General features: G+C 61.3%; 1 protein-coding gene across 1 annotated transcript; it reads right to left on the minus strand.

Annotated features, from left to right (window-relative positions):
• Positions 1 to 855: 855 nt before the first annotated feature.
• HRC (histidine rich calcium binding protein) lies at positions 856 to 11,832 on the minus strand. Its single transcript, XM_074937810.1, has 6 exons — positions 11,037 to 11,832; positions 10,475 to 10,560; positions 1,841 to 1,909; positions 1,379 to 1,433; positions 1,257 to 1,293; positions 856 to 926 (listed from the first exon to the last, which is right to left on the minus strand). The coding sequence occupies exons 1-6, from the start codon at positions 11,815 to 11,817 to the stop codon at positions 890 to 892; spliced, it is 1,065 nt and encodes a 354-aa protein (XP_074793911.1). The 5' UTR covers positions 11,818 to 11,832; the 3' UTR covers positions 856 to 889.
• Positions 11,833 to 12,949: the final 1,117 nt, after the last annotated feature.

A 12,949-nucleotide genomic window follows, 5' to 3' on the forward strand; every position in this document is an offset into this window, starting at 1 on the left:
GAACCTTCGTTTAAGGCCCCCCCCCCAGTTAATTTAAGTTTATTTTTGGGGCCCTGTTTTTATTTGGGGGGGGTCAGGGGGGGTTTTGCATGAGGGGAAAAAACGGAGGAAAAACTTTACAAAAAAAATGCTGTTGCGGGGGGGGGGGCCGTGACAGCTGGTCCCCCCCCGCCGGGGGCCGGAAAACATTTAAAAAAGAAAAATGTTTATGAAAAAAACCTGCTTCATTTGTCCAGCGCCGGGCGGGGGGGCCCCAAAACCCAGCGCCCCCCCCCGGGGGCCACGTCCCAGTGCCGGGTGAGGGGGGCAGGAACACCCAACCTCCCCCCAACGGGTGCTGCGGGTCCGCCCTTGCAAGGGATCCATATACCCAGCCCCATGCCCCACCCCAGAGCTACCCGGCTGGGGGGGGTGCTATGACTCCCCCCCCCCCAAAAAAAAAAATCTCAGGTGGGGGGAAGGGGGCCAGTTTTATTCACAGGGAACCAATCACCACAGAACAAAACGTACAACTTGGGGGGGGGGGCGGCGGCACTGGGGGGGGGGGAGCAGGGCAGCGTCGGGGGGGGGGATGAGATGGGGGCATCAAAGAAGGTAAGTGGGGGGGCAAAGTAGCACAGCGCCTGGCCGGGGGGGGTGCTACAGCTCTGGCTCCCCCCCCACTGCCCTCTGAGCAGGGCTGTGACCCCCCCCCCCAGGGCCTTGTAGGCACTGGGCACTGGGGGGGGTGACATGGGGCAGCGCAGTGAGCGGTGCGGGGCTCGTGTACCCCACACACACACCACCCCCTCCCCTAGCAGGGCCACCTGCTCCTTAGCCTCCTTTAACCCCTAAGGGTCAGAGGTCAGCCAGCTTCCCCCCCCCCCCAAATATTCTCCCCACGAGCCTTTCACTGATCCTGATGTTCGAAGATGGACGAGAGCGACCTGGGGAGGAGAGGAAAGGGTTAAAACTCCTGGTGGACCCCCCCAGCCCCCTGGAACTGGGATCCTGGTGCCCACAAAGGCTTAAACTCCTGGTGACCCCCCCAGAACTGGGGTCCTGCCCCCCCAAAGGGATAAACTGGTGATCCCCCTCCCCCTGGAACTAGGGTCCTGCCCCCCCCAAGGGATAAACTGGTGACTCCACCAGAAGTGGGGAGGGGTCAGGTCCCTCACCCCCCAGCCCAGGCCTCTTCCCAAGCTGAACCCCAGCAGCTTGTGCCCACCCCCCAGCAGGGGGCGCCCTGGCCTCTGGGGGGTGGGGGTCTCACTTACTGGACCAAGGCCCCAGAGAGCTGGTCCATGATGCCCCCTGCAAAACAGAAGCACAGAGGGGTCAGGCGAGCGCCCCTCCCCAGGACCCCCTCTCCCAGGGGCCGGGCACGGGGGGCACTCACCTGGCTGGCAGCCCGCCTCACAGAGGAGGGGGCACAGGGAGCAGAACTGGCAGTACTGGCAGTGGAGGGGAAGGAGAGAGAGAAGTTAATTACTACCAGGGCACTGCTGGGGGGAAGCTTGCAGCGCTGGGGTCACTGCTGTGGGGAAACTCCCAGCGCCGGAATCCCCAACCAGAGCACTGCTGCGGGGAAGCTCACAGCGCTGGGTTCTCCAGCTGGGGGCACTGCTGCGGGGAAGCTCAGAGCGCTGGGTTCTCCAGCTGGGGGCACTGCTGCGGGGAAGCTCACAGCGCTGGGTTCTCCAGCTGGGGGCACTGCTGCGGGGAAGCTCAGAGCACTGGGTTCTCCAGCTGGGGGCACTGCTGCGGGGAAGCTCACAGCCGGGAACACTGCGGCGGGGAAGCTCACAGCGCTGGTGTCCCTGCCCGGGGGCACTACTGGGGGGAAGCTCGCAGCTCCTACCTGGCAGGCCTCGCAGTGCTCACTGGTGTCGCCCTCCTTGCACGGGCACTTCTCACATTCCCCGCAGTGCTGGAACGAACCACCAGGGGGGAGCATGTCAGGGCTGGGACCACAAGCCACCCACCCAGGAGCCAGGGATAGAACCCAGGAGTCCTGGCTCCCCACCCCCAAAGAGGGACCTGACTGAGGGGTCCTGTTCTTTGTACCTACAAGCTCTGTTTTGGGCTGTGTTCCTGTTGGCTAATAAACCTTCTGTGTTACTGGCCGGTTGAGAGTCCCGGGGAATCGCAGGAAGTGGGGGGTGCAGGGCCCTGACTCTCCCACGCTCCATGACAACTGGTGTCAGCGGTGGGATGTACTGCACCCCGGGGACGGCGCTTCCTGCAGTGAGTGACTGGGGAGCAGTAAAATGAAGGGGGATTGACGAGGACCAGGTGTGTTGAAGGCTCAGAGAGGCGGTTTCGGGGGGCAGAGAAGCTACGTTTAACCCCTGGGAGGGTGTGACCAGTGAGAAGGACTGTTGCAGGAACTGGGGTCCCCCTGGTGAGCAGTTCCAGGGGCAGAGGAGTCTGCCGCTTGACCCTGGGAGGGAGGTAGTGACCTGAAGAAACGCTGGCACGGTCGGGTTCTTCCTGGAAGCTGTGGGGAGCTGAGAGCACCCAGGCCTGCGAGTCCACGACAACTTGGGACCAGCGGGGAGATGTATAACCATCGCCTTAAGAGGGAGCTGGAGGAGGAGGATCACTCGGATGAACCGATCCCTGTCCCTGAGGGGAGCAGCCCGGCAACGCGGGCACCGGCTTCTGTCCGGGCTGGGAGGGGTCAGACTGCCAAGGGCACTCCGAGGCCCCTCCAGTCTATGGCTAGGGGAGGGGCTGGAAGGAGCCAGGCGAACCCCGGGGACACCGTGACCCCCACGACCAGCAGGGGATCGTCATGACCAAGCTCCGCAACGCTGGAGCTGAGGCAGCTGGAATGGGAGAGGGAGATAAAACCGAAAGAGCAGGAGCTGAGGCGGCATGAAGTGGAGGATGGGGAGAAACAGCAGCAGCATGAACTGGAGATGGCCAGGCTGAGGAGCAGAGAGCCCCCCCCCCCTGTGGCGAGTGAGGGGGGACCCAGGACTGCCCGGAGCTTTGATCAATGTATCCTGGCCCAGTGGAAGGAAGGGGAGGACATAGATGAATTCCTGATGGCCTTTGAGGCGGCCTGCAGGCTGCACAGGGTTGACCGTGCCAACAGGCTCTGGTTCCTCACCCACTTACTGGACCCCAGAGCTGTGGGGCTGTGATGAAGTGGGACTGTTCTTAATGTTTCCTCTGAATAGTGTGGGGGGTGCCTCAGTTTCCCCTATGCAGGTCTTAAGTATCTAGGGAGTGGGATAAGGGTGTATGATTATTGCAGAGCCCTAGAGGGCAGGTGCGTGCAGGAGTCTGGACACAGAGAATGGCCGACACCCTGTTTCCTGGCAACTGATGGCCTGGGCCCTTCCCCCCTGCAAGGTGAGAGCTAAAGGGCTGGAGAACAAAGGAATCCGGTGACCTCCTGGCCCAGGGAAAGGAACAAAGCCCAGAGGAGGAGGGGCTGGAGGGGGTTTCAGTTTGGGGCTGGCTGGGGACATGGAGTGAAGGGCAGACGTGGTTGTTTGGCTCACTGCCCCCGAGAATGGACCCAGCTGAGGGGTCCGGTTCTCTGCACCTACAAGCTCTGTGTTAGACCATGTTCCTGTCGCCTAATAAACCTCTGTTTTACTGGCTGGCTGAGAGTCACGTCTGACTGCGGAGTTGGGGTGCAGGACCCTCTGGCTTCCCCAGGAACCCTGCCTGGGCGGACTCGCTGTGGGAAGCGCACAGAGGGGCAGAGGATGCTGAATGCTCCGAGGTCAGACCCAGGAAGGTGGAAGCTGTGTGAGCTGTGTGTCCTGAAGACTGTCTGCTCACAGAAAGGAGACTTCCCCAGAGTCCTGACTGGCTTCGTAGGGAGCAGTTCCAGAGCATCACCCAGAGACTCCGTGACAACTGGTGGCAGCAGTGGGATGTACTGCACCCCACGGACGGCGCTTCCTGCAGTAAGTGACTGGGGAGCAGTAAAACGAAGGGGGATTGACGAGGACCAGGCGTGCTGAAGGCTCAGAGAGGAGCGGTTTCAGGGGGCGGTTAACCCCTGGGAGTGTGTGACCAGCGAGAAGGACTGTGCAGTAATGGGGTCTCCCAGGGGACTGCGGTGAGCAGTCTCAGGGGTGGAGGAGCCTGCGGCTTGGCCCTGGGAGAGAGAAGGACTTTTGCAGTAACAGGGTCCCCCGGGGGATTGCAGCGAGCGGTCCCAGGGGCGGAGGAGTCTGCCGCTCGACCCTGGCAAAGAGGTGGTGACCTCGAGAAGGGCTGGCACACGAGGGGTTCTCCCTGGAGACCATGGGGATCTGAGAGCACACAGGCCTGTGAGTCCACAACAACTTGGGAAGAGCGGAGTGACGGCCTGTCACCGTCTCCTTAAGAAGGACATTGTAACCCTGTGCAGAAAGAGAGGGTTGAGCATTGGAAAGTTCACCAAGGCACAGTTCATCGTGCAGCTGGAGGAGGATGACCGTGCTAAGGAACAGATTCCTGACCCCAAATGGGGCTATAGCAGGATCTGGGAGCAGCTGGAGTAGTAGCCAGGCATCCCCAAGACTTCTGTCCCCGACCAGACAAGGGTCTTCATGATCGGGTTCCCCATCGGGGGATCGGAGACGGACGGGATTGGAGCTGAGTCCGAGAGAGCAAGAGGACTGTGAGAGACAGCGAGAGCCCGAGAAAGAGCTGCAGAAGCAGCAGCAGCATGAACTGGCGGTGGGGGAGCGGAGAGGCATTGGGGACCTCCCCGGGGTGAGTGGGGATAGACCCCGGGGGGCCAGTTCCGCAGGGAACCTCGAGACTAAATTGCTGCCCCTGGTTAAGGAGGGGGGGGAAGTGGATGCCACCCCACTGCCTTTGAGCAGGCTGGAGATTTGAACCAGGGGGACCCTGTGGAAAAGCCCCGGTCTCTAGCTCCCTTGCTGGGTCCCAAGGCCATAGACTCCGTCAGCCAGATGGGTGGGGAGGTGGACAGGCTCCCACTCCTGACCCCAACCTATATGTTTCCTGGGGCCAGGCCCCTCGGACCCCCAGTGGGAGCGGAAGGTGATGGTCAATGGGGAGACATTCCTGGGGTGGCGAGATCCTGGGACAGAGAGAACTGTGGTCAGGCCCCAGGTGGTGCAGACTCAGATGCTGAGAGGCTGGGTGAGGGTCCCAGGGATGAAGCCCCTCGCCCTCCCTATGGCCCAGATCCCTGTGCAGACCCAGGAGGGGTGGGGCTGACTGGCCGTTGGGGTGCTCCAGGACATCAGCTGTGAGACCCTGTTGGGGGGTGACGGTGTCTCTTTGGGACAGGATCCAGGCCCTGCTCCTGTAACTGCCAAGGTTTGAATTTGAATCCAGGGAACCAATCGGCGGAGAGGGAAATGGTCAGTGAAAATGCAGATGACCTGGCTGGCAGCTGGGAGGAGCTGCTAGGCTCAGGCTACCTGCCTGCCTGTAACCAGAGCCCTGCGGCTCCCCGCCCCCCTTGCACACCGGAGAGGGGGCTCACGCTGGCTCTGATGCAGTGAGGAAAGCAGCGAGCTCGCTGCCTACCCCCACTGGGACAGCAAGGGCAGCGCTGAGCACAGTGGGAGCTGAGACCCCAGAGGGGGGCGGGGGAGACATAGGCAGGGCAGGGGATCTGTGGGGAGTGGCAAGGTGCTTGGTAAGGAAAGTCTGGATGAGCCTAGGCAGCCTTGTGAGCTGATGGCTGTGTCTAGTCAGCAGGGTGGGAAGGCGAGGAGAGTGGAAGAGGAGTGTCCCTGGACCTTACCTTTTAGCTGGGTGGAGAATTGGGACAGTGAAGGAAACGTGCCTGTGTCTGTCAGGGGTGTTGACTTGCCTATGGAGGGAGCTACCCTGATCTCCAAGCAGTTGACTGTGACCAGCCCTGTGTGCTGGGACAAGGGGAATGAGATCCCAAGCTGGGTGTCTGGTGAAGGAGAAAGTGTGTCCGGCTCTTCTTTGTCTGTGGAGCAGACAGAAGGGGCCTTGCAGCCTGTGATGGTTGAGGGTCGTGCAGTTGTCTCAGAGCTGGTTCTGGATTCAGCTAAAGCCCAGGAAGGGAAGGGTCCTAAGTTTGTGTCTGCTCGGGAGAATGGCCCTGTAACTAGGTCGCATCCAGTTAGTGTCTATGTAAAATCCCAGAGACCAGACAATTCTGGTGCTTGTATTTTGCCTGTTGCTCGTGTGTTGTTGGGAAAGGGTGGAGCAACTCTGACTAATCAGGGTGAGAACCTAGCCAGGGCCCAAGGAGAGCATGAAGGGGATGTGATTGTGTTACCTACTGAGGGTGTGGAAACCTGTAGCAAGAAGGAAAAGATTCCTGAACTTGTGTGTGGCAAAGGGAAGGAGAAGGCTTCTAGCCTTTTATCTAGGAAGTCTGTCAGTTTGCCTGAAAGGGGATTGTGGAGGAATCCGCCGGATGGGCCAGAGGTAATTCTGGATGTAAGGGAGACCCAGAAAGAGTCTGTTGTTGCTCAGGAAGTGTTCCTCGAGAGCAAGCCCTAGGTAAAGAGGGTAAGAGCAGAATTTCTGGGAGGGGTGAATTGTTGCATAGAAAAGCTCTAGGGAAAGGAATCCTCATGGAGTCTTTGCAAGCAGTTTACTGCAACTGAAGGGTGTGAAAGTGATTTAATCAAGAAAGTTTCAGTTCCTAACAGCCAGAAATTTTCTGTTGAATGAAGCCACTGACTTTCCTGTTGAAAGATCCAGTGTGGAGAGCTTTGAGAAAGTCTCAGAGGGAGTGAAAGCTGTTAAGAAAGTTAAACAGTCCCACTTCGTCACAGGGGCTGTACAGCCGAATGGAAGGGGCGGAGGCAGAGGACTACGAACTGCTCAAAAGGCCCTGCTCCGTGGGTTTGGGCTGACGCCCGAGGTGTACCGGGAAAGGCTCTGGAGTCAGCGTAAAGCCCCTGAGGTCACATATCTGGGACTGAACAAACTACAGGCGGCCTGGGAAGGCCCTACGGGCGCACCGTGCCGTCATACCAGACCTTCTGTTAATATGACGAAGCCATATTACAATGGGGGGAATGTGGTGTGAGATGTGTGTGGACATTGGGAGGAGCAGGGAGATGACCCTTTAGTAGACCTATTCCCAGAGTCAGGAGCTGCTTCCCCCCTGGAAAAAATCCTCCTCTGATCGGCTCGCCCCTGCCCAGCGAGCTGAGCTCAGAGGGGTGCTGCATCTGTACGGACAGCTGTTTTCCACCCAGCCTGGACACACTAATCTGACTGTCCACTGGGTGCAGAAGGGTCACATCCCCCTATAAGATGCTCCCCCTTCCGAGTCACAGAGAAACCTGCTCAGGACCTGGAAAGAGAGGTCAGGGACATGCTGGCTCTGCGGGTGATCCAGCCGTCTGCCAGCCCTGGGGCCTCGCCGGTGGGGTGCTGGTCCCCAAAACAGGCAGGTCAATCCAGTTCTGTGTGGACTATTGGAAGCTCAATGCCATCACCGTGTCTGATGCCTACCCCATGCCCAGGCCTGACGAGCTCCCAGACAAGCTGGGGGGAGCTCGCTACCTTACTACCGTGGATCTTACAAAGGGCTGCTGGCAAGTGCCGCTGGGTGCAGATGCCCGGCTGAAATCGGCCTTTATCACCCCCTGGGGCTCTATGAGTTCCTGGCCCTGCCTTTCGGCCTCAAGGGAGCGCTGGCCACCTTCCAGCGCCTGGTGGATCAGCTCCTGAGGCGGGTGGAGGGTTTGGCCGTGGCATGTACATTGCATACACCTGTGTCCTTAGCGGAAGTGTCCTACCTTGGCCACTGGGTGGGGAGCAGCTGCCTAAAGCCGGAACCAGCCAAGGTGGAGGGGATCAGAGACTGGCCCGCTCCCCAGACCAAAAAGCAGGTCCAGGCCTTTGTTGGGATGGCGGAGTACTATCGAAGATTCGTGCCCCACTTTAGCGCCATAGCCGCCCCCAATGCTGAGCTGTGCAAGAAGGGGAAGCCACAGACGAGGTGGTCTGGACCGAGCAGTGGCAGGAGGCTTTCCGGGCGCTGAAGGAGGCTCTGGTCAGTGGCCCAGTCCTGGCAAACCCAGACTTTGACAAGCCCTTTACGGTGTTCACCGACATGGCAGACGTGGGGCTGAGGGCGGCGTTAAGGCAGGATGGTGAAAACGGGGAGAGACACCTGTGACGTAGTGGGACTGTTCTTAATGGTTCCTCCGAATATTGTGGGGGTGCCTCAATTTCCCCTATGCAGTTCTTAAGTATCTAGGGGGTGGGGTAAGGGTGTATGATCATTGCAGAGCCCTAGAGGGCAGGTGTGTGCAGGGGTCTGGACACAGAGAATGGCCGACACCCTGTTTCCTGGCAACTGATGGCCTGAGCCCTTCCCCCCTGCAAGGTGAGAGCTAAAGGGTTGGAGAACAAAGGAATCAGGTGCCCTCCTGGCCCGGGAAAGGAACAAAGCCCAGAGGAGGAGGGGCTGGAGGAAGTTTCAGTTGGGGGCTGGCTAGGACATGGAGTGAAGGGCAGACGTGGTTGTCTGGCTCACTGCCCTCCAAAATGGACCCAGCTGAGGGGTCCTGTTCTCTGCACCTGCAAGCTCTGTTTTAGACCATGTTCCTGTCGTCTAATAAACCTCTGTTTTACTGGCTGGCTGAGAGTCCCGTCTGACTGCAAAGTTGGGGTGCAGGACCCTCTGGCTTCCCCAGGAGCCCCGCCTGAGCGGTCTCACTGTGGGAAGCACACGGAGGGGCAGAGGATGCTGAATGCTCCGAGGTCAGACCCAGGAAGGTGGGAGCTGTGTGAGCCGTGTGTCCTGCAGACAGGCTGCTCACCGGAAGGCGACTGCCCCAGAGTCCTGACTGGCTTCATGGGGAGCAGTTCCAGAGCATCGCCCGGGCACTCCGTGACAACACCCCATCGGGTACTTGACCAAGAAGGTGTTACCCCGGGAGCAGAACTCCGCGGCCATCGAGAACGAATGCCTGGCCGTGGTGCGGGCCCTTAAGAAACTCCAGCCTTATCTCTTTGGGCGACACTTCACTGTGTACACCGACCGCTCCCCTGACCGGGCTGCACCAGATGAAAGGAGCCAAGGCCAAGCTCCTGAGGTGGAGCCTGCTCCTGCAGCATTATGACAGGGACGTAGTCCATGTGACAGGGAGTGCCAACATGATAGCGGACGTGTTGTCCTGGAGAGGGGGCCCGAACTTCCCCAGGTCACTGGTTCAAGTGACCCCGTGTGACGAAGCAGAAATGTTCTTAATGTTTTCTCTTAATACTGTGTGGGTGCCTCAGTTTCCCCTAGGCATTTCTTAAGTATCTAGGTGGGGGGATAAGGGGGTGTGATTGTTGCAGAGCCCTAGGGGACCAGTGTGATGGGGTCTGCAGAGAATGACCGACACCCTGTCTCCTGGCAGCTGATGGCCTGGGCCCCTCCTCTGCAAGGTGCCAACTGAGGGGGCTGGAGAACAAAGAGATCAGGTGGCCTCCTGGAGCGGGAAAGAGACAAAGGCCAGAGGAGGGCGGGAGAGTCTCAGTTTGGAGCTGGCTGGGGAAATGGAGGGAGGCCCAGATGGGGCTCTGGGTTCCCTGCCCCCCAAGACGGACCTGACTGAGGGGTCCTGGTCTCTGTACCTACAAGCTCTGGTTTAGACCATGTTCCTGTCGGCTAATAAACCTTCTGTTTTACTGGCTGGCTGAGAGTCGCGTCTGACTGCGGAGTTGGGGGGCAGGACCCACTGGCTACCCCAGGACACCCACCCCCACCCCCACCCCGTGCGGACTTGCTGCGGGAAGCGCAGGGTGGGGCAGGGGAGGCTGGAGGCTCCGAGGTCAGACCCAGGAAGGTGGAAGCTGGGGCAGCGTCTTGCCCTGGGAACAGTCTTCTCCGAGAGAGGAGGGTCCCCCAGAGTCCTGGCTGGCTCCGCATGGAGCAGATCCAGAGCATTGCCCGGGGACGCCGTGACATCCTGCTCAGTTCAGTCTCGAAGGGGGGAGAGATGTGACGGAGTAAGGAATGGGGAGCTTTCACCTGGGAATGGTGCAGGGGAGTTTTACTAGTTTTCCGTCTTCTGCTAACATGGGGTGTGCCTCAGTTTCCCTGGGGTGCTGCACCAATACTAGATGGAGATGATGAGTGATGATACTGGGCCCAGGTGACAGCTTCTGCCCAGGAAACTGGACAAAGGCTGGAGGAGGGGCCAGGGGGTGGCTGGGGAAGGCAGCTGGAGGGAGTTTCAGTTTGGGGCTGGCTGGGGAGAAGGGGAGAGGCCAGAACCGGGGTCTGGGCTCCCCACCCCGCAAGAGGGACCTGACTGAGGGGTCCTGTTGTCTGTACCTACAAGCTCTGTTTTGGGCCGTGTTCCTGTCGGCTAATAAACCTTTTGTGTTACTGGCTGTCGGAGAGTCACGGTGAATTGCAGGAAGTGCAGGGTGCAGGGCCCCGGCTCCCCCACACTCCACTCCCAGAGCCAGGGATCGAACCCAGGAGTCCTGGCTCCCAGGCCCCCCCGTGCACACAGACTCTAACCACTCGACTAGTGAGGAGAGGCCTGGGAGGATATATGGGGGTTACCTTGCAGAAGGCGCAGTATTGGCACACGGAGCCCGGCTGGTAGCTGTCCTCTTCTTCCTCATCCTCCTCTTCATCTTCCTCCCGCTCTGCAAGGACAGACACAGCTATGGCCCGGACACCTGGGTTCCATCCCCAGCCAGGGTTGGTGGGGAGTGAGGTCTGGTGGGTTAGAGCCCCGGGGGGGGGGCTGGGAGCCAGGACTCCTGGGTTCTCTCCCCCTCTCTTTCGCCCCACAGCACAGCAGCTCTGAGGGGGGGGGGGGCCTGACCCTGCTAGCCCCCCCCACACACACACACACATACACTCCTGGCCAGCCGTGGAGCTGTCACATTGGCCCTGGCAGGCAGGTCCTGACCCCGACCCCCTCACCCTAGACAAACAATGCCCCCCCCCGGCAGGCCCACGGCCTTGGGATGATGAACTGCCTGAGCCCCCTACCATGCTCCCCCCACCCCCAAGTGCCCCCTTGCCCTCCCAATGCCCTCCTGAGCTGCCCCTGGATGATCCCTGCCCCCCACTGTGCCCCAGCCCCCCTCCCCCCAGGTTCAGGGGCTGCTCTCACCATCATCTTCTTCCCCCTGGCGAGCCCTGCCCCCTCTCTTCTCCTCCTCCCCAAGGGGCTTCCTCAGGACCCTCTCCTCGGACTCGTCCCCCTCCTCCTCGGACTCATCCGACTCGTCGCTGTGCCCGCGATGGCCATCCTCGTCTTCCTCCTCCTCCTCCTCGGGCTGGGGGTGCCCATGGGCCTCGTCCTCATCCTCTTCAGCGTCATGGTGACGGCGCCCATGGGCATCCACTTCCTGATCATCGTGGCGATGGTGCCCAGGGGCATCTTCTTCCTCATCGTCGTGGCGACGCGGCCTGGGGGTATCTGCCGCCTCATGGGGCGGCTGCTCCTCATCGCCGTGGTGATGGTGGCGGTCACCGTGGGGATGGGGCTGCCCCTGGGGTTCTACGTCGCCGTGGTGACGGTGGTGGCCAGGGCGAGGGGCCTCGTGGGGAGGCGGCTGCCCCTCAGCCTGCTGGGGGAGCGCCACGTCGCCGTGACGACCATGGGGCTGCTCCTCCTCGCCGTGGTGGTTGCCGTGGTGATGTAGCTGCCCCTGGGGCTCCCTGTCACCGGGGCCAGGGTTGTCAGGACGCTGCGGCTGCCCCTGGGCCTGCTGGGGGGGTTCCACGTCGCCGTGGCAATGGTGGCCAGGGCTAGGGTTGTCATGGCAATGCGGCTGCCCCTGAGCCTGCTGGGGGGGTTCCACGTCGCCGTGGTGATGGTTGCCGTGGGCCGCGGGGGGCTGCAGGGCGCAGAGCAGGCCCAGCAGGAGCCAGGCTGTGGGGGGGGCCATGGGGGCGCAGGACGGCGCCGAGCAGCATGGAGCCACGGATGCCCCGGGGTCCTCTGAGCGACGGCTGCAGCTGTCCAGCTTCCCCCCCCGCCAATGGTGGCCTGGCCCGGCCCCCACAGGCCCCTCGTTGCCCTTATTCGAGATGTCCCCCTCCCCCTGAATGCCAGGGCAGGCTATAAATAGCAGCCCCCGCCCCGGCAGCTGGGTCACCCAGCTCAGGGTATGGGTCCTGTAGTGGGGGCAGGGCTGGGAGCCAGGACGCCTGGGTTGTCTCCCTGGCTCTCGGTGACCTGGGGCGTGGAGGGGGAGGGGAAAGAAATTGGTGGCTCGGTTTTAGCTCGATCCCCCCCGTTCCCCCCCCCATAGGGGGCAGCGGCATTCGGGGCAAGAATGTGCTGATGGGACCCGAGGAGGGCAGCGATGGGGGGGGCGGGGGGGCTATAAATACCTGGCTGCCCGCAGCCTGGACGCTCACTGCTGGGCAAGGGGCCAAGTCGGGTGTCCCATTCCCAGCCATGGGCATCCATCCAGGGCGCTGGGCCAGCCGGGCACCGAACGCCCCACACACGACCCGTAGGGGATGGACCCCCCCTTCTTTCCCAGACCCCTCCCCCTCTAACCACTGGACGCCACTCTCCTCCCAGAGCCAGGGAGAGAACCCAGGAGTCCGGGCTCCCAGCCCCTCTGTTATGAAGCTCCTATGCAGGAGACAGCTGCTGGGGTGGGGGGACTTTAGGGGCCCCCATAGGCAGCCCCCCCCTACATAAATGCAATGTCCCGGAGGGGGGGGGAATGAGCCCGGCTTTGAGGGGACACACTAATGCAAACCACCCTCATGCTGCGGGGGAGGCAAACAGGGGTTTGGTGCCTGAGAGAGTGTGAGGCGGGGGCTTCCGTATCCCGGGGCGGGGGCGGGGGAAGGGCTTGGCTCAAAGACATGTCCCCCCCCTGGGATCGGTTCCCTCCCCACCCCTTCCGGGCTGGATAGAGGGTGCGGTGCGGATACACCTGATGATTGCTCAGGGCGTCCTGGCTGTGAACTCTGCCCCAGGGTAGGGCCCCCTACCAAGGAGGCCTGAGCTGGCCCTGCCCCAGTGCAGGGGAGCGGGGGGAGGCCTCCAGATTGAACAAT

The sequence above is a fragment of the Natator depressus genome, chromosome 23 (assembly GCF_965152275.1).
Source record: "Natator depressus isolate rNatDep1 chromosome 23, rNatDep2.hap1, whole genome shotgun sequence".
Taxonomy (NCBI): Eukaryota; Metazoa; Chordata; order Testudines; family Cheloniidae; genus Natator; species Natator depressus.